General features: G+C 34.5%; 3 protein-coding genes across 6 annotated transcripts; 2 read left to right on the top strand and 1 right to left on the bottom strand.

Annotated features, from left to right (window-relative positions):
* Positions 1–189: 189 nt before the first annotated feature.
* On the top strand, positions 190–5,952 carry LOC105648301 (ABC transporter G family member 12). Its single transcript, XM_012234642.4, has 9 exons — positions 190–679; positions 2,022–2,098; positions 2,256–2,717; positions 2,939–3,061; positions 3,734–3,865; positions 4,500–4,784; positions 4,875–5,147; positions 5,250–5,357; positions 5,433–5,952. Exons 1-9 carry the CDS (start codon positions 373–375, stop codon positions 5,790–5,792), a joined length of 2,127 nt encoding a protein of 708 aa, XP_012090032.1. The 5' UTR covers positions 190–372; the 3' UTR covers positions 5,793–5,952.
* Positions 5,953–7,374: 1,422 nt separating this feature from the next.
* On the top strand, positions 7,375–12,225 carry LOC105648300 (ABC transporter G family member 15). Of its 2 annotated transcripts, XM_012234641.4 has the most exons (9): positions 7,381–7,982; positions 9,476–9,555; positions 9,667–10,128; positions 10,216–10,332; positions 10,541–10,678; positions 10,770–11,054; positions 11,134–11,406; positions 11,492–11,599; positions 11,751–12,225. In XM_012234641.4, exons 1-9 carry the CDS (start codon positions 7,715–7,717, stop codon positions 12,105–12,107), a joined length of 2,088 nt encoding a protein of 695 aa, XP_012090031.1. In that variant the 5' UTR covers positions 7,381–7,714; the 3' UTR covers positions 12,108–12,225. The 2 variants fall into 2 exon arrangements, with proteins under 2 accessions (XP_020540699.1, XP_012090031.1); XM_020685040.3 differs by lacking the exon at positions 11,134–11,406 and having other exon boundaries at positions 7,375–7,982; positions 10,770–10,883.
* TRO (histone H3K4 methyltransferase TRAUCO) lies at positions 11,604–16,408 on the bottom strand. Of its 3 annotated transcripts, none has more exons than XR_016322953.1 (4): positions 15,220–16,408; positions 13,169–13,496; positions 12,461–12,539; positions 11,604–12,103 (listed from the first exon to the last, which is right to left on the bottom strand). XR_016322953.1 is itself a non-coding variant. In XM_012234640.4 (2 exons), the coding sequence occupies exons 1-2, from the start codon at positions 16,295–16,297 to the stop codon at positions 13,231–13,233; spliced, it is 1,344 nt and encodes a 447-aa protein (XP_012090030.1). In that variant the 5' UTR covers positions 16,298–16,408; the 3' UTR covers positions 12,907–13,230. The 3 variants fall into 3 exon arrangements, 1 of the variants encoding a protein (XP_012090030.1); XR_016322954.1 differs by having other exon boundaries at positions 12,461–12,535; XM_012234640.4 differs by lacking the exons at positions 11,604–12,103; positions 12,461–12,539 and having other exon boundaries at positions 12,907–13,496.
* Positions 16,409–18,080: the final 1,672 nt, after the last annotated feature.

The raw sequence follows: 18,080 nt of genomic DNA, 5'->3' as shown, positions 1-18,080 counted from the left end.
GTATAACAATTAAAAACTACATGAACGAGCAACTTGCATGTCATTCTCATTCATTCATTCATAAAACACATAGCTCGCATTTATTTCCCTTACTTGCCAACTGTACATGTCCATATCTTTCAGACACCTACCCATTAAAATCTCTCCATCTATCTCTTCTTCTTTTACCATTCTTAATTGATAATTTTCCATTCAGAGCAGGGGCAGCATTTATGATTTAGTTGTTTGGTGATTGTTGTTTTATGTTTCATCAGTCATCACTAGCTGCCCAATACTCTTCAAAGAATTTTTTGTTATATAAGGCATATATGTTCTTTCCATTTTCTCTTATTCTTCACGTAACAGCCCAGTTTTTGTAATTGGCCAGAAATAATGGAGATAGAGGCGGCAAGCAGTAGTTATAGCACTAAAACTGATAGTCTTAGCACCAATGGTGCTGCAGGTGGTGGTGCTGGTAGTGGCAATATCAGTTATCAGAATAATGAGGGCCTTGGCCGTGGAGATGAAAGAGGGACATATTTGGTTTGGGAGAATTTAACTGTGGTTTTGCCAAAATTTGGAAATGGACCCACGAAGAGGTTGCTTCAAGGGCTTAGTGGGTTTGCTGAACCTGGAAAAATTATGGCCATTATGGGTCCTTCTGGGTCTGGAAAATCCACCCTTCTCGATTCACTTGCAGGTATATTTTATGATTTTCCTCCGTCTCTTCCGTGCAAAACATGGGTTTTTTGTTCTTCATTTTGTCTGTTTGTTCGTTCAGTTGTTAAGTATATTTGAGTTTGTCCTTGATTGTGTTTTGAGATTATGTTCTAGTTTCCGCATTTTGCACTTCTTAGACAGAATTTTTCTGCTAGAAATTTTCAATACATTCAATTGTAAAAAATAGTGTCAAGCCAAGGATCCATGTGAATGGATTATCATCTTTGTCACTTAGCATGGAACGAGTCCATTTTAAAATTAGTGTGAACTTTTCTGTGCAGAGCATTAATTGCTACATATTTCAAAATTTGTGGGGTTGATGTTGGTTAGCTTAATTAATCAATTTAGTTAATCTAATATCAGGGTACGTCTGATTGAATCCCACTAATAATTCAAATTGAAAAGTTTATAGGGTTAGAGAGGAGGATGCCTTTATGGTGTTTATTTCATACGGTACCATACCTACAAGCAAACAATTGACTAGCATTTATGTATTGAAGGAGAGGCATGGCCACGACATACCAGATAGTTTTTTTTTTTTTTTTTTCTGATTACTAAAATGCCCTCTATGTTCTGATCCAAAACTTCTATTGTTTGGCATGGCCAGCTAAAACCAAATAATTATTAAAAGTTAAATGCTTTGGTTCAAGCAGGGACCAGTGGGATGTGGCCTATCCTGACCACTGAGTACCTGATGAAAATTACTTACCACCAGCAGCTTGGTAGCTTAATCTCATGTCTTTTTGTCTTCCCGTTCAGTTTTTAATTCCCTAATTTGCTTTAGGAAGTTATAAGTATATTGGTGAGGCTATTTCTAGAATTCATGGCATTGATACGGGATGTGTGGACGGTGTTGTAGTTGAATGAATTAATTGTTGCTTTAAATTATTCTTTTATGGGAGTCTTTAAGTCGGGCCAAAGATGTATATTGTCTAACTTTTCAACAATTTTTGCAACCGACATATTTAGTCAATTTTGGCTGGTTTGCCTTGTGTATTTTTTAGTCAAATGTCCCCACTTCAAGAAGAGCTGGCAATAAAATAAAATAAAAAAAACTCTTTTTTGGTTACTTTTAAGGCTTTATGGTTAGAATGTTAGTGAGCTATACAGTGGTAGACGATAGTCATTCCTTTAAATTTATCATAAATGCGCAAAATCGGTAGGATCTGGACCTGCGACCTTCAAAAATAAAAAGAAAGAAAGAGAGTGAGATATCATGCATAGATTATATCAGAGGTGAAATATCATGCATTATTTTTACTAGTGGGTAGCTCTATAAATGATATAAAATTTTGAGTTACTTATTCTTCTTTTGGTCACAGGTAGACTCTCCAGAAATGTCATAATGACTGGAAATGTTCTTTTTAATGGAAAGAAGAAGAGGTCGAATGCTGGTGTTGTAAGTACCACTACAGGCAGATTTTTAAGTATTATATCCACATATGAAATTTTATTAATTCCAAGCTGAAAAGACTACAGAAAAGTAATCAGAAGTGTGGTTTTAGTAGCTCAATTGAATGTATTACTCATAATATTTTTTTAATGTTAAATTTCAGGCTTACGTAACACAAGAGGATGTATTGTTAGGAACTCTTACAGTGAGAGAAACCATTACTTATTCGGCAAATTTGAGGTTTCCAACTTCCATGACCAAAGAAGAGATTGCTGATGTTGTAGAGAGTACAATCATGGAAATGGGTCTGCAAGATTGTGCTGATCGTCTGATTGGAAACTGGCATTTGAGAGGCATAAGTGGTGGTGAAAAGAAGAGACTAAGCGTTGCACTGGAAATCCTCACAAGGCCGCGGCTCTTGTTTCTTGACGAACCTACCAGTGGCCTTGACAGTGCATCGGCTTTCTTTGTAATTCAAACTCTTAGAAATATAGCTCGTGATGGAAGGACAGTTATCTCTTCAATTCACCAGCCAAGTAGTGAAGTATTTGCACTCTTTGATGATCTTTTCCTACTATCTGGAGGTGAAACTGTTTACTTTGGAGATGCAAAGATGGCTGTGGAGGTATGAAACAGTTACTGAAAAAAATCATGGCTTTACAATTTAACATCTTGATATTAGCGCCATCTTTAGTCTATCCTTATAAGAGGCAAACACTCTTCAAAGTCTTAAAACTTTTCAAAATTTTCCCATTTGTTATGTAAGCTGTTGATTTTATTGATATATAAATATGATAATGCTGAAATTGATTCATTAATCTCTAATTTGAGTGTTGATTTTCACAGTTCTTTGCTGAAGCTGGTTTTCCATGTCCAAGTAGAAGGAATCCTTCTGATCACTTCTTACGTTGTATAAATTCAGACTTTGATACAGTAACTGCCACGCTAAAAGGATCCCAGAGAATTCGTGTATGTATCAATTCCAGGTCTTTTGGTGATATTTGAGTAGCAATTCTTTCCATTAGTCCATGGTTGTTGCAATATGTGCTATTAATCTTTCTTGGTATCTCTTTTGGTAAAATAATATTATCAGCAAGCCGATGCTGAACACCCTGTGGCAAGCTCTTCCAAGTTCAAAATTGAAATCCTCAATCCTTCACACCAATTTATTGGCAACTGAGATTTTACCAATTGGTGATTTTCACGGCTCTAATAGGCCAACTTCTCACCTTACTTCATATAACTTAAATCGACAACATTTCCAAAACAATCAAATACTGGTTTTATAATTCCTTTTCTTTCAAAAACAGAGAGTTGCCTAAAATTTGGAACTTCTAGATATTTCCAGTTGTTGAACTCTTGATGCCCCTGGTAATGTGGAGTGGAAAAAAAGGATTGTTTAAAAGAACCCTACAACTCGGAATCTAGTGTTATTTTAAGTGGCGTTAAGATGAGCAGCTAACTCAATTTGGAATGTCTAGCCAGCACAATAATGCTCTCTCACACGTGGACACATGCACGAACACAGCACACGTGCATACAAGCTGCCTTCATTTTCCATCTTCAGCCATGGAATCACCTTTTACTCTTTTTTGAAGACATACTATATGCTTGAGTACAACCTGTCTGGCTTAATTATAGGATGTTCCAGCATCAGCAGATCCTTTGCTAAATATGGCAACGGCAGAGATCAAAGCAAGACTTGCTGAGAAATATAGGCGCTCAAACTATGCAGGAAGGGCAAAAGCCAGAATTAAGGAAATATCAGCCATTGTAAGCAATTGGAATTGAGCTTTTTGTAGTTTTAATCGTTTTCTTTTTTTAAAAACATTTAAATACTGCCTAGATTCTATTTTATAAATTTTGAGATGCTTTTCAAAAATGGATAATACTGTGCTAGTCTTGGCTATGTTTCCATGCTTGCTTTTGAAATTGAGAACCATAAGTTTCTCTTGCTTTAGCCCGTGCTGTATTGCACTACTAGAAACATTGAGAAACATAAGTTTCTCTTTCAACAAGTTTCAGGGTTACTGGCTACTTACAACCTGACAAGTAATAATGAATTTGGCATATTGACAACGTCCTGTAAAACAAAAAAGAAACTTCTATGAACATTGCTGATGTGAGAACTCTTTGATAGCAACATGGTTGATAGTCTTTTAAGTTGTGTTTTGGTTTATTTGAATACTGGATCTTCATTTTTCTAGGTACTCCTTAAGCTTTTTGTCTATGGCTTCTTTCTTGGTTTTCAGCACCTGATATGTTCTGGGCCATGTTCTATTGTTAGCTTGTAACCCCCTTTATTCTTTTGATGATATATTTCTTTTTTTTTTGGCTGATTAAGAAAAATGGTAAAAAAGCAACTGCCTTTTGAAATAGCATATGACTTATTCAAAACATCATTCAGGAAGGACTTGATATTGAAACAGAAAGTGGAAGTGAGGCAAGTTGGTTGAAGCAACTTTCAACATTGACCAAGAGATCTTTTGTGAACATGTCCAGAGATGTGGGATACTATTGGGCAAGGATAGCAATCTACATAATTGTTTCTATCTGTGTTGGTACTATCTATCATGATGTTGGATATGGCTATACTGCAATCTTGGCTAGGGTGGCCTGTGGTGGATTTATAACAGGCTTCATGACATTTATGTCTATTGGAGGCTTCCCATCCTTTATTGAAGAAATGAAGGTAATAATTAGATTATTATATAACCTGATTTTGGATAACACAAACCTGTTTGTTCCAGGTTGTTGATGCCTTTTCCTTTCCATAAAACAGATCTTTTATCGAGAAAAGCTTAATGGATATTATGGTGTTACAGTGTTTATCCTCTCCAACTACTTCTCTTCTTTCCCGTTCTTGCTCGCAATTGCGCTTTTATCTGGGACTATATGTTTTTTCTTGGTGAAATTTCGATCGGGATTTTCCCATTATGCATTCTTCTGCCTCAATATTTTCGCTTGCATTTCTGTTATAGAGAGCCTGATGATGGTTGTAGCTTCTTTAGTTCCGAACTTCTTAACTGGACTTGTTACTGGGGCCGGAATCATTGTAAGATCAAAATACTTTGAAGTCATCTATTAAGCTTATTATATATTTTCATCATATGGTGTCATCTAAACGGCATTTTAATCTTCTGTCACATCCACATAGGGAATCATGATGATGACCTCTGGCTTTTTCCGGTTGCTGCCTGATCTTCCCAAGCCATTCTGGCGCTACCCGGTTTCTTATATCAATTACGGAGCATGGGGACTTCAGGTGATTCTGAGATAAACTTATCAACTAATTACACTAAACTCTTTTATTAATCGATTGCTGTTGCCGAAACCACAGGGTGCCTACAAGAACGATTTCCTAGGCCTGGAGTTTGATGCTCTAGAGGGCGGGCCTAAACTGACTGGCGAATTCATCGTGACAAATATATTTGGAGTTCCATTAGATCATTCAAAATGGTGGGATTTATCAGTTATATTTCTTATTCTTCTATGTTATCGGATTCTCTTCTTCGTGGTTCTCAAGTTCAAGGAGAGAGCTTCACCAATAGTGAAGGACATATATTCAAAGAGAACTTTGCAAAAACTTGAAAGGAGGCCTTCTTTCAGGAAGTTAACATCTATTACTTCCATTTCCAAGAGGCACCAACCTCTCCATTCTCTATCTTCTCAAGAGGGTCTTAACTCTCCTCTCCACTAGAGGAAGCACTAAAGATAAAAAGCAACCTTTGTTCTTAACAGTACATTTTATGTAACTTACTATTATTTGAAATACAATGATACAAACAGATAAAGATGCAGAGATTTGCTTGAAGCTTCTTATTATAGAAAATAGCATAAATGAGATTGATTCTTGCATACATGAACTTTTGAACAGTCAGCCAAATAGTGTAGGTAAAGGTAAGAAAATATTTACTTCTCTATGAAAAAATAGAAAAGAAAAGAAATCTCTTTTTTATTTTCATTGTATGCATGAAATATTATCATCAATAATAATAGAAAGAAACTAATGGGTCCCATATACTTCTGGAATGCCATTATAGCTTATACCAAAACTATATACATACGCGGTTTCTAGCTGTCAAAAGGCTTGGCAAACCCTGTATTAATTGTCTTCTCTTCTTCCTGCCAACAGTACTATTTCTTTTTTTTTAAAATTATTGGCTTGTTAAGTATTAAAAAAAAAAAAAAGCAAAAGAAAAATGAATATTCCATGTCATCCCAAATCGTGATACCATAATACAATTGAGAACTGAAGGTATGTACTGTATATAACTGTTTTGTATTTCAAAGTTTTAAATACATCGCTCTCGGAGTTACTATCATGTCCAATCCTCCATGTGAATGCATTGATGGGAGAGACTTTGAAAACTTGTTCACCTGCTCACCTTAACTGGTTAGCTACTATTGCTCTCAATTTTCATTTCCTGCAGTTTTCTTTAAAATATATATTAATTAATTTGTAGATCTAAAATTTTAAATAGAAAGAAGGGATTATGAAATAGGAAAAAATTAATAATTTCATACGTCAAATGATAATTAATATATAATATCACGAGAGGTTTTCATTAATTATCATCTATTATTCCTTAATATACAAATTAAGTTATGTTGGATTATGTTTCAACATTTTTATCATTTTCCCTTTCAATAAATATATGCAAATGCATGACACAGCAGGTTCAAAGGATCACCATAAATAAAAACATGGCCAGCTAGCAAAAGTTTGGTGAGGTTTATATTCTGAAATTGGCATATATTTATATGTATATATATATAATTTTTCTATATTTTTAAGGATCAATACGTACTTTTCATAATTTTTTTCTTTTAAAAAAGGTTTTTTTTTGGGATGGCGAAAGCCCTTCAGCCCCTATGGAGCTCCGCCCCTCCATACTGCAATTGAATGCTAATTTTCACAGCAAACAGATATTAATGAGAAAACTTTTCAAAAGTACTTTATAGTGGCAACTGTCCAATCTTCGATAAGGATTATGCAAAGAGATATTTCCAAACTCAGTGTAAAATAAAAAATTACATAATATTAAATTTAAAGTGCCAAACTAATTGAAGAGTTAGTTTGCAGTTGGACTGGTACAAAATAATAATATTTAGAATCTTTTTTTTTTTCCCTTAATTGTGGTTAATGAATATATATATACATATATATATTGAGTACGAAATGAATGATTTGCATGCAAGATTGCTACTGATCATGTCAAAAATACTAGAAACGGTAATAAAATATGGTTGAGGAAGATTAAGAAAAAAAAAGGAAAGAAAATGGAAAAGGTTTACAATATCTATTTGTCTTTCTAAACTCTGCAACTAATTTAAGAAGCTATAATGATAGATAGATCTGGTTTGGTCGTGATAGTTATTATCCAAGTAAATTAACTTCATTACTACCTTCTCAGCTCTCACCAGTGACCAACTTCCCTTCTATATATTCACTTCTCTCTTCTGTCTATAGTGCTACAAGTTTGTTCACTATACTTACTATACTTGAGTATTCCTTTTCTACTTAATTATAATCCATACACCAAAAAAAAAAAGGACCCATCTTGCTTTTTTTCTTTTTCATAAGTTGTCTTTCAGAATCAAGAATTTTGGCTGGACATAATGGAGATAGAGCAAGTTACTAGCTGTAATGGCGGCGGCAGCGGCAGCGGCGGAAGTGGTGGTGCAGATGTGGAGGTAGGTATAACAAGAGGAGAAGGATCTATGTACTTGGTATGGGAAGATTTAACAGTAGTGCTACCAAATTTTAGTAAAGGACCTACAAGAAGGTTGCTTAATGGACTTAATGGATATGCAGAGCCTGGTAAAATCATGGCTATTATGGGTCCTTCTGGTTCTGGAAAATCCACTCTTCTGGATGCATTAGCAGGTTTCAACCTTGCCTCTCTCTTTCTTTCTTCATTTCATGTTCTCACAGATACGGAACCATTAATCATATTGATTAACTATTGAGAAAGATTTTTTGTTTTCTAATCATTTGATAATTACTTATAACTTCATTAAAATTCATTAATTATCAAAACAGGAAGATCTCGAGTTTGAAGCTCAATAAAATCTAAATTAACTAAATATATTTTAGTTCAATAATATTACAATCATTTTCAAAAATTGAAAAATATCTAGTGAAAATCCTGAATCGAGACCAAATTCAATATTGTAAAAAAGTTCCACCCAATTGGTGGTTAAGAAACAAAAACAGCATTGTAGGTTTAATTGCTTCACAAAAATTGCATGTTCTTGAATCCTAAATACGTAGTGTTTATATCATATATAAGTTGATAATACCATAAAACAATAAGGACTGTTAATTATTATTATTTCAAATAATCTTAGAAAATCATATTTAAATATCTATTATTTAAAATTTTTATGATCCCAAAAAAGAATTAACCTTGATGAGTGATTTAGAAATTAGAAAATATTCTAACTCAATAGCCAGTGGCTTTGCTGGTCCCTCATAACATAATTTTTGAGTTTGCATTTAGTGGTCTGATAGAAGATGTGTGGCTCTGGAGCTCAGGATTTAATGCAATTGGTGAGGTTGGAAAAATTCTCACTTACAACTTTAGATGTTTGATTTGGGAGTGGTGTATAAATCCAATAGCTGACTGACACCTCCACTTACAGTTTTTGCATGCATTGGTTTTTTATTTTATTAGAAAATTTATTGAAGAATATATATTATAATTTAAATTTAATCAATTCTCCTGTATCTAGTGAAGAATATTTAAGTTTTGCATGCATGATTTTATTTTATTTTTTTAAAATTTTTTATCCATAAATTTCAGTACATTTAATTCTATTTGGTTTCTTTTTATTTTTATATGCCAATTGAATTACCTTTACTTTACGACGCTGCTAACAAATATATGTTGGAAGAATTTTTAATTATTTACAGCGGACGAAAGGAGATTATGCCACGTGGCCTCCCCATAACCTCTACCGTATTTAAAGCCTTAATAGTATATGTATGGAGTCATTATCAGAGTATTTATTATTATTTAATAATAATAAATTTATCCACCCAACCAATCCCATATTTTCATGGGACTAGTCAGTCTTTTCTATTCATTCTTGCTTTCCATTAGTCAAACTCTTCTAGTGAGGCCCACATTATTCCAACTCCTTAATGGTAATTAATGATAATCAATTGCTTAATTCTTTTTTTTTTTTTTTTGTTGTCAGGTTGTAATATTTGAAAATTAATTAAAAAATATTAAAAATTTTTAATTACCAGTGCATGTGCATATGCTTTCTCCATCTCGTTACAGAAAATTTTTATAAACAAAAATTCTTTTTGCGCTAGAATTCATAGAAGGAAGTATCACATGATAATATAGAAATTAATATTAAATATTGCAGGTAGACTCTCAGGAAATGTTATCATGACTGGAAATGTTTTGGTTAATGGAAAGAACAAGAGAATGGGCTATGGTGATGTTGTAAGTTATTTAAATTTTTCTTAATTAATTAATTAATTAATTTAGGATTCTAAAATTCATGATTTAAAATTTTAAAGGATCAACTATGTTTTTTTTTTTGCAATAATTCAGGCTTATGTAACTCAAGAAAATACATTGTTGGGAACTCTAAGTGTTAGAGAAACCCTGACTTTCTCCGCCCATTTAAGGCTTCCAAGCAGCATGAGCAGAGAAGAGATTGAAGGCATTGTAGAAGGAACAATTGTGGAATTGGGTCTTCAAGAATGTGCAGATAGGCTGATTGGAAACTGGCATTTGAGAGGAATAAGTGGTGGAGAGAAGAAAAGATTGAGCATTGCGCTTGAAATTCTAATAAGGCCAAATCTTTTGTTTCTTGATGAACCTACAAGTGGACTTGACAGTGCCTCTGCTTTCTTTGTAGTACAAACTCTTAGAAATATAGCTCGCGATGGGAGAACAGTTATCTCTTCGATTCATCAGCCCAGTGGTGAAGTTTTTGCACTCTTTGATGATCTTTTCTTGTTATCTGGTGGCGATGCTATTTATTTTGGAGAAGCAAAACTTGCAGTAGAGGTCAAAGTTTTTATTTTCTTTTGTTTTTCTTAATATATAAATAAATTAACTGCTTAGTTAACTTTTTTTTTTTTTCCAATCTTGCAGTTTTTTGCTGAAGCTGGATTCCCCTGTCCGAGTAGAAGAAATCCTTCTGATCATTTTTTACGGTGTATTAATTCAGATTTTGATCATGTAACTGCAACTCTTATTGGGTCTCAGAGAGTAAGTGCAGTTTTCACTAATTCTTTTTTGGATTTTTGGTTTACATTGAGCTTCCAACTCACAACTTGACAATTCTAGTATGAGAAAAATACGTTGTTAAAAGAGCTTTACGTCGCTTCTGACCTGAGCATGGAGACATGTGCAAACTTAAAAAAAAAAGAAAAAAGAAATGCCTAATGTATTAGAATTTGATTTCTGGTTTTCACAGTTCCAGGAAATTCGAATATCATCAGATTCTTTGGCACATTTACCAACAGCCGAGATCAAAACGGTTCTAATTAAGAAATACAGGTCCTCCAGCTATGGAGCAAGGTCAAAAGCCAGAATTAAAGAGATCTTAGCTACTGTAAGCATCTTCATATAGCACTTGCTATGTGTATATAAAATTAATTAACCCTGTGAATTGTTTGTTGATGAGCATGAATTCCGTGCTGCAGAAAGGGCTTGAGATTACTAAAAAGGGGGAAAACCAGGCAAATTGGTGGAAGCAACTTTCGACATTGACAGAGAGATCTTTCATTAACATGTGGAGAGATATAGGGTATTACCGGGTAAGGATATGTATATATATAGCCTTATCTCTTTCTGTTGGCACTGTCTTTTACGATGTCGGAAGAAGTTACACTTCAATCTTAGCTCGTGGAGCTTGTGGAGGATTCATATCAGGATTTATGACTTTCATGTCCATTGGAGGCTTCCCTTCCTTCATTGAAGAACTCAAGGTAATTTCCATTTTTTTTTTCTTTTTCTCATATAGATCTTTCATTAATCAGGATTTTTCTTGTTTTGCTGTTTAAGCAGGTATTTTATAAAGAAAGGCTGAACGGGCATTATGGGGTTGGAGTATACATTCTGTCAAATTTCCTCTCTTCGTTTCCGTACTTGTCTGTGATGTCCATTGCTACTGCAAGTATTACGTTTTACATGGGGAAATTTAGACCTGAATTTTCACATTTTGTGTATAACTGCGTTGACCTTACCACCAGCATAGCAACAGTAGAGAGCTGCATGATGACCATAGCTTCGCTCGTTCCTAATTTCTTAATGGGACTCATTGTTGGAGCTGGATATATAGTTAAGAAGAAACTTTTTTTCACATGTACAAACCTTTCATAACTTTTTTCACAAAATTTGTTACATCTTTAATGTTTGTTTTCAGGGAATCCTGATGATGACTTCTGGGTTCTTCCGTATGGTGCCTGATCTTCCCAAGGTCTTTTGGCGATACCCGATTTCTTATATCAATTTTGGAGCATGGGGCTTGCAGGTAGTTTCACAACAGCAGTTCCTGTAATTTCCTCTAAATATTGTTTACATAACATTGATCTGCTCAGAATAAAACATCAATGAAATTCACCTACGTGTTACATTAACAATTCGACATATTTTCATTCACCATAGCTATAATGAAAATGCAGGGAGCATACAAGAATGACTTGATTGGGATAGAGTTTGATCCTTTAGTACCGGGTAGCCCGAAACTGAAAGGTGAAGTTATTCTCACAACCATGCTCGGCATTAGAGTTGATTATTCAAAATGGTGGGACATAGTTGCTATTGTGGTGATTCTCATAGCATTCAGACTTCTCTTTTATGCCATTCTCAAATTCAAGGAGAGAACTTTGCCTGTGTTCCGTAAGCTATATTCCCGGAGAACTATAAAACATATGAAGAAGAGGCCATCTTTCAGGAAAAATTCACCCTTCCCTTCTCTGAGGCACCAACCTCTCCATTCTCTGTCTTCTCAGGAGGGTCTCAACTCTCCGATTCACTAGCAGCAACACCAAATTAAACATATTACAGTTACATTCAAACTCTATATTGGTATTACAAAAATACATGTTAAGGAGCGAAATTCAAACAAATATTCAAGTACTATCTTCTCTTTTCTCATTTTTGGCAATCAGAAAAATGTGTTCATGGTCTGGAATTGACACGCATGCATGCAAAAATATTTTCAGATATCGGATTACCACAAACAGTGCATGGTTATGCTGGAAAAAAAAAAAATCATACTGCAGTAAAATAGGGTCCAGTATAGAAAAGAATATTTTCTATCAAACGGATACATTTGAACCCACATTTGAGCTGTAATATCTCAATTTCATATAAAAGCAATAAAACAAACCTGAATTTTACGCACAGTCAATCCATTAGTTCATCTGCATCTTCTGTCTATCAATTTCAAGAAAGTGGTAAGCCACTGCCTATCAAGTATCAACAAAAAGTAGTTTCGTCAGATACCATATTGGCCACAAAGAGGAACCATCCTAATCCTTTTTCAAAACAGAGAAATAAACAAAACACAAGCAATTAAGTACATGCACAATGAGAGATAGTGATTACTATCTTCATATGTATGATACTAGAAAGCACCAACATACATACAATTGATCTCTCCTGCCACCCAAAAATGATAACAGAATGTATCTGTCATCTCTGAGATGGGAGAGCAAAACATATTCATCATTTTATGACAAAAACAAAAGCCCATACTGAAATAATAATATCAGAACTGCAAGTAAAGAGGAAAACTTATATTGTATGTGTCATAATTTCTTAGACATTTCAGTCTGAATAAGAACTCTGAAAAAATTTACTATGCTTTCAGTATAAACAGGGAAACCAGTTCAGCAATACTGAAGTGAGCTAACTTACATCATCAATAAAAACCAGAAATCCAATACCAAGAAACTCTGTCAATAGATCATCAGGCTTGTGCCACAGCATTACATTTCATAAATAGAAATCAACTTCTCTTTTTTTTCTCTCTTTTAAAGAAAATTGGAGTTTACAAATCAATTAATTCATCTGTCAGTTCTAATTTAATACTAACCAAAATTACAAATAGAATGCTAAACTTGGATTAATCTCCCAACTTCACAGATAGTCAGATAGTTAATGTTTGATCTCATTGGACACCCCATGTTCAACACGATTATCAAACCCATGATAAGGAACCTCAAACATGGGCCTAGGAATTGGACGCCCACCAAAATCCTCAGGAAAAATTTCAAAGTCAGGTCCAAAGTTAAACTTGACCACACAATTTGGTTGATTTGGAAGGGTGTACATTGAAGCAGCAGGGAAGTAACGACCACCACATAAATCCTTGAATGCAACGCCTTGACATACCCCATTTCTGAAGAAAGATATCTCACTTCCTGCATGGCAGAACAGTAATTCCTTAAAAAGGCAAATAATGGCATCCAAATGTGAAGCATAGATTACATATTAGCTTCCCCAAGTTACAGAAAGGATCAACCATGCTTGCTAAGAAAATTTCAACAAAATACTCATAGAATCCAACACAAAGACATAATTATTTCATCAACATATTGGTTAAGGCTACAACTCCAAATTCAAGCACGATTCAACTCCTCAGCTAGATGCCCCCAGCATCCAAGACAAGTACAACAGAAGCAAGGCTACACTTAACTTGCAGAAACCACTTTCCAGCGCAAGAAAGTGCAGACAAATGTATATATCATAGGAAAAATTTAAAATGTACTATCATCAGATAGTACATTACTTTGGCAGTCAGATTGAAAAAATATAGTTTTTATGTGTTGATAGAATTTATATTGAGTAGATCTCTAGTGATCTGAGAGGAGAGAGAGAAAATCGAGTCAAACCCAGCATACATTCATCTTTCTAGGCATTCACAACAACCCTAATCAAACTTCATGATTAATTTAGCAGATTTAGCTCACCATGCAAAACCTTGAATAGTTCAGCTGACAGCTACAATCAGTTTTTGTCACTTCAGAATTAGTTTCTAACATGATAGACAACTCTTCCATTGCCTTACCATTCATTCCTAATACAAGTAAGATACAGTCCATTCTTTATATTTATATAATATATAGTTAGTTGAATATTATGCATAAAACATCATTAGTTCAACCAGTTATTTACAAATGCGTATTTCAGATAAAGTTGAAGGGAAGGAGCAAATGCACAGAGATGAGAACGCTTCACATTCTCTTTGAATAAAAAGCTTAAGCAGATTTGAGAACAATTGTGATGGTTTGTTTTGATTGATATTTATGATGTCACAAACAAGTAATCTCATTAGATGGCAATACCAGGGGGATAGTATCCTGGAAAACAAAAGCATTTTATTAAAATGAAAGATGGGTCTAAAATCACTCTAACACCCCTTGCAAAGCAAATGAAGTCACATCCATTCGCTAAGCTGCAACCAACTTCATTCTCTAGATTCAGTCATGCGAAGTACTCACCTGTACAACTACTTGTTGGCTCTCAAATTTTAAGAATGTAATAGAAATTTGCCAAGTCGAAGAAACTTTACAAGGAAGTGAACCTCAGAGGCTGTGATTCATACAAAAAAGTTCGTTTCTTTTTCTAAACACTAAACACTTATTGCGACTGACACTGTCATCCCTAAGTATAAGTGCAAATATTAAGGGAATCTCCATCCCATACATGCCATAAGCTTATCTAGTTTACTGCAAGAATCCTCCTGCTTTTAGGGATAAAAGTTTTGAACATTTTCATTTGCATCTCCTTTGCAATTAGAGATTCACCATTGTGACTAACATATTATTCAGGATGGTAAAAAAACAACATTATCTACCACAATATTCACAATGATGGAAAATACAGAAGTAAAACTAACAGTCGGGATACTTCACTTAATCCTAGAATGTTCTTGTTCAGCTCAAAACAAATGCAGTACTATCAAGCCACTAAAAGCACCCAGAATAAAGGAATAGCTTAAGAAATGATAACACTATCATTATGCTGCAATATCTTCAAATGTAACAACTGCTGCGCAGGTCATATAACAACACACATACTAAAGAACAAGCAATACTGAAACAAAACGATGCTAAGTTATAAACAATAAAAACATGAACTCACCAGGTATGATCTTAGGAGGATCCTCCTTAGCATCTGGAGCACAGACATACCTCTGCCCTTTATACCAAACCAAATGTGGTGGCTTAGGAGCATATAATGAACCTTCCGGTAAATTAATATAAAACCCAATAACATCCCCTTCCTTATACCCTTCCTCCCCATACTTTTCTCTCAATGCCTTGTGCACTTTACTCCCATCAATATCTCTATACCCAAAACTGTTCCCATCGTATCCAACTGGCGCCTGCAGGTCCCCTTTCTCTGTTGACCATCCAAGACGAGTGTGCCCTGTCTCTCCCAAACTCGCCACTTTAATCTCAAAGTACCATGCCCCTTCGCAAACACCTCTAGTGGCTCTCACCATTCTATACCCTTTTGTACTTCCAGCACTCAATCTGTCTTCGCTCAATTCCACTTTCTCAGCTTTGTATACTTTGGATAAGCAAATTTTCATGTCTGGGGTATCGTCACTTTTATCTGGGAATCTGGGGACAGGGGTTATCAAAACTGTATCTTCAGCAGGAGTATTCTGGGGATTAGGCTTGGTTTTCTTCTTGCCTTTACGGGTAGATCTCGTTACCCACACATTGTTGTTGTTCTTTTTCTTAGATTTCTTTTTCGTTGTTGCTTGCGTTGTGGATGGAGTCTTAATTTCGCTCGACACAACATTGCCATTGTTGTTCTCGTCAATGGTAGTGGGTTCTTCTTCTCGTTGCTGTTGGGTCAGAGATGAGAGTTGCTTTTGCTTTTTGGGAGGTGGGTCTTCGTCTTCATCGTCGTCCTCATCTTCTTCTTCCTCCATATCCTCTACTTTGGGGGATTTAGTAGTGGGCTTTTCAGTGTCGTTGGAGGTGGTTGGGTCCGATTCAGAGAGACCAGATACAAACGGCTCTTGATTTTTGGTCGAGTCGCCGTTTTGAGAAGTTTCCGTGTCGTTTTGTGGTTCTTCTGTATCATTCCGATGTTCCGCAAGTTCAATGGCGGTAGTGGCAGCGGGTGAAGGATCCCCATGGCTAGTGGGTTTTTCTTCATCGTCATCTTCTTCTTCTTCTCGGTAGGTGGCTTGAAGGGAGTCCATGCGAGGGGCTTCGAAATGGGGATTGTTTTGATTGAGATTAGAAAGCGCGAGTATTGCTCAGGCTTTGATTTGATTACAGAGAGAAAAAAAATAGGAGTAACTCGCGTCGGAACGGGAAGAAGAATTGGGTTTCAGAAAAATTAATTTGGGCTTTTTATGTCTAATTAGGCTTCTGTTCTGCAGGCTTTTATGTCTGATTGGGCTTCTGTTCTTCGGGCTAATAAATCTGATTGGGCTTCTGAATAGGGCCATGTAAAGGGGCTCACTGGAAGATTAATCCAACCCATTATTACATTACTGACAGCTAACTCCGATGCAGCGTAAACCGTTACAATTTTATTGGCACATCAAGAAAGACTTATTCAACGTGTTAGCTTTATTGATTGACCCCAAGCCACCAAATGAACGCGTTGACACCAAACCAACCAACCGCAATTTCCGCAGTCCAACATAACATGCCAAAAACAAAAATTAAAGAGTTAAGTCTCCTCATAAAGAAATTCGTTTACTTTTTCTATCTTCTTCTTTCCACTTTCTTTCTTGGGTTGCTGTTACAAATTGAAAATTCTATATTACAGCCATAGTATAGCAAGCATATATTGTTGGGTAAGATCTGGACTTAGCAAAAAAAAAATCAAATCTGTCTTCCTATTATTTATACACGTATACTCTTTTTATTTTAAAATAAATATCGTCTTTCATCTTTTATTTAATAGTATCGTATTCATAATTTTAAAACTCCATTAATTTTTTTTTAATCTATCCTTATTTATTTATTTATTTATTATTCTACTTATAATATTATTGTCTCTCAATTACTCCTTTAATTTAATTGGAGGGCAAAATAAATATTTTATAAACTAATTTTTTTGTAAAATATAGACCGCTAATTGCTTTCTAGTCATGTACCACTTTAAATTAAAGGAATATATTTTTATATTCAGACTGAAAATGCAGAAATGGTAGTCATTGTAATATTATGATTTTGATGTAAATGTCAATTGGTTATTGGTCAATATGCACCAAAAGAAAAATTCAAATTAAATATGCTAATTGAGTTGTTACTTGCAAAAACTATTCACGTAATCAAATCGACGTTGACATATATGTAAAACCAAGTAAATAAATTTTATTTACAATATGAATTCATTTATCAAATTAAAAACTATTTATAGTTATTTCATAAATTAAATTTTATTAAACTCATACTCAAAAATACTAAAAGAAAAAAAAAATAAATTATGGTCATTGGACTGTTACCGGCCAATGGTCAAAGTCCCACGCGCGGAAGGGAACTGGGAAGGTCAGTTGCATGTTTCTGCTTTGTCATTGATATAATCAGTCGCAATCTCTATGTTCACTTGCTGTTACATGTCACAGTCACCGTCCTATCGGCGAAAAACACGTCTGTCAACTCCGGGACCATCCTCCAACGCGTATGGAGTCGAACTTTCTACATGATTTACACAAATTACTCATATGAATTCACTTTAATTTTTATCAAAACAATTAAATATAAAAAAATATTTCAAACTTCTTGTAATTTGTTTCAATAAAGAATTTGTTTTATTATTTTTTATTTATTTAAATATAATCATCTAATTGTTTTATAGACTATTAAATGAGCAAAACTCGATAATCTTAAACATGATTTTTGTCCTATAATTCGAAATTTTGAATTCCATTGAATTTTTCCTCCTTTATTTCTTAATTTTGATTTGATATTCATTCCATTGAATTTTTTTTTTTTTAAAAAATGGAAAATGCTAATCATATGCTAATC

This window comes from Jatropha curcas, chromosome 10 (assembly GCF_041381405.1).
Source record: "Jatropha curcas cultivar XTBG-Jc1 chromosome 10, XTBG_Jcur_1.0, whole genome shotgun sequence".
NCBI lineage: Eukaryota > Viridiplantae > Streptophyta > Magnoliopsida > Malpighiales > Euphorbiaceae > Jatropha > Jatropha curcas.
This window is presented reverse-complemented; position numbering and strand designations above follow the sequence as displayed.

Coding starts and splice junctions, on each gene's coding strand:
- TRO (XM_012234640.4), bottom strand. CDS start 16,297: ATGGACTCCCTTCAAGCCACCTACCGAGAAGAAGAAGAAGATGACGAT. Junction 13,497..15,219: donor TCCTCCTAAGATCATACCTG/GTGAGTTCATGT, acceptor TCTGCCATGCAG/GAAGTGAGATATCTTTCTTC.
- LOC105648300 (XM_012234641.4), top strand. CDS start 7,715: ATGGAGATAGAGCAAGTTACTAGCTGTAATGGCGGCGGCAGCGGCAGC. Junction 11,055..11,133: donor CCTTCATTGAAGAACTCAAG/GTAATTTCCATT, acceptor CTGTTTAAGCAG/GTATTTTATAAAGAAAGGCT. Junction 11,600..11,750: donor TTGGAGCATGGGGCTTGCAG/GTAGTTTCACAA, acceptor ATGAAAATGCAG/GGAGCATACAAGAATGACTT.
- LOC105648301 (XM_012234642.4), top strand. CDS start 373: ATGGAGATAGAGGCGGCAAGCAGTAGTTATAGCACTAAAACTGATAGT. Junction 2,718..2,938: donor ATGCAAAGATGGCTGTGGAG/GTATGAAACAGT, acceptor TGATTTTCACAG/TTCTTTGCTGAAGCTGGTTT. Junction 4,785..4,874: donor CCTTTATTGAAGAAATGAAG/GTAATAATTAGA, acceptor TCCATAAAACAG/ATCTTTTATCGAGAAAAGCT.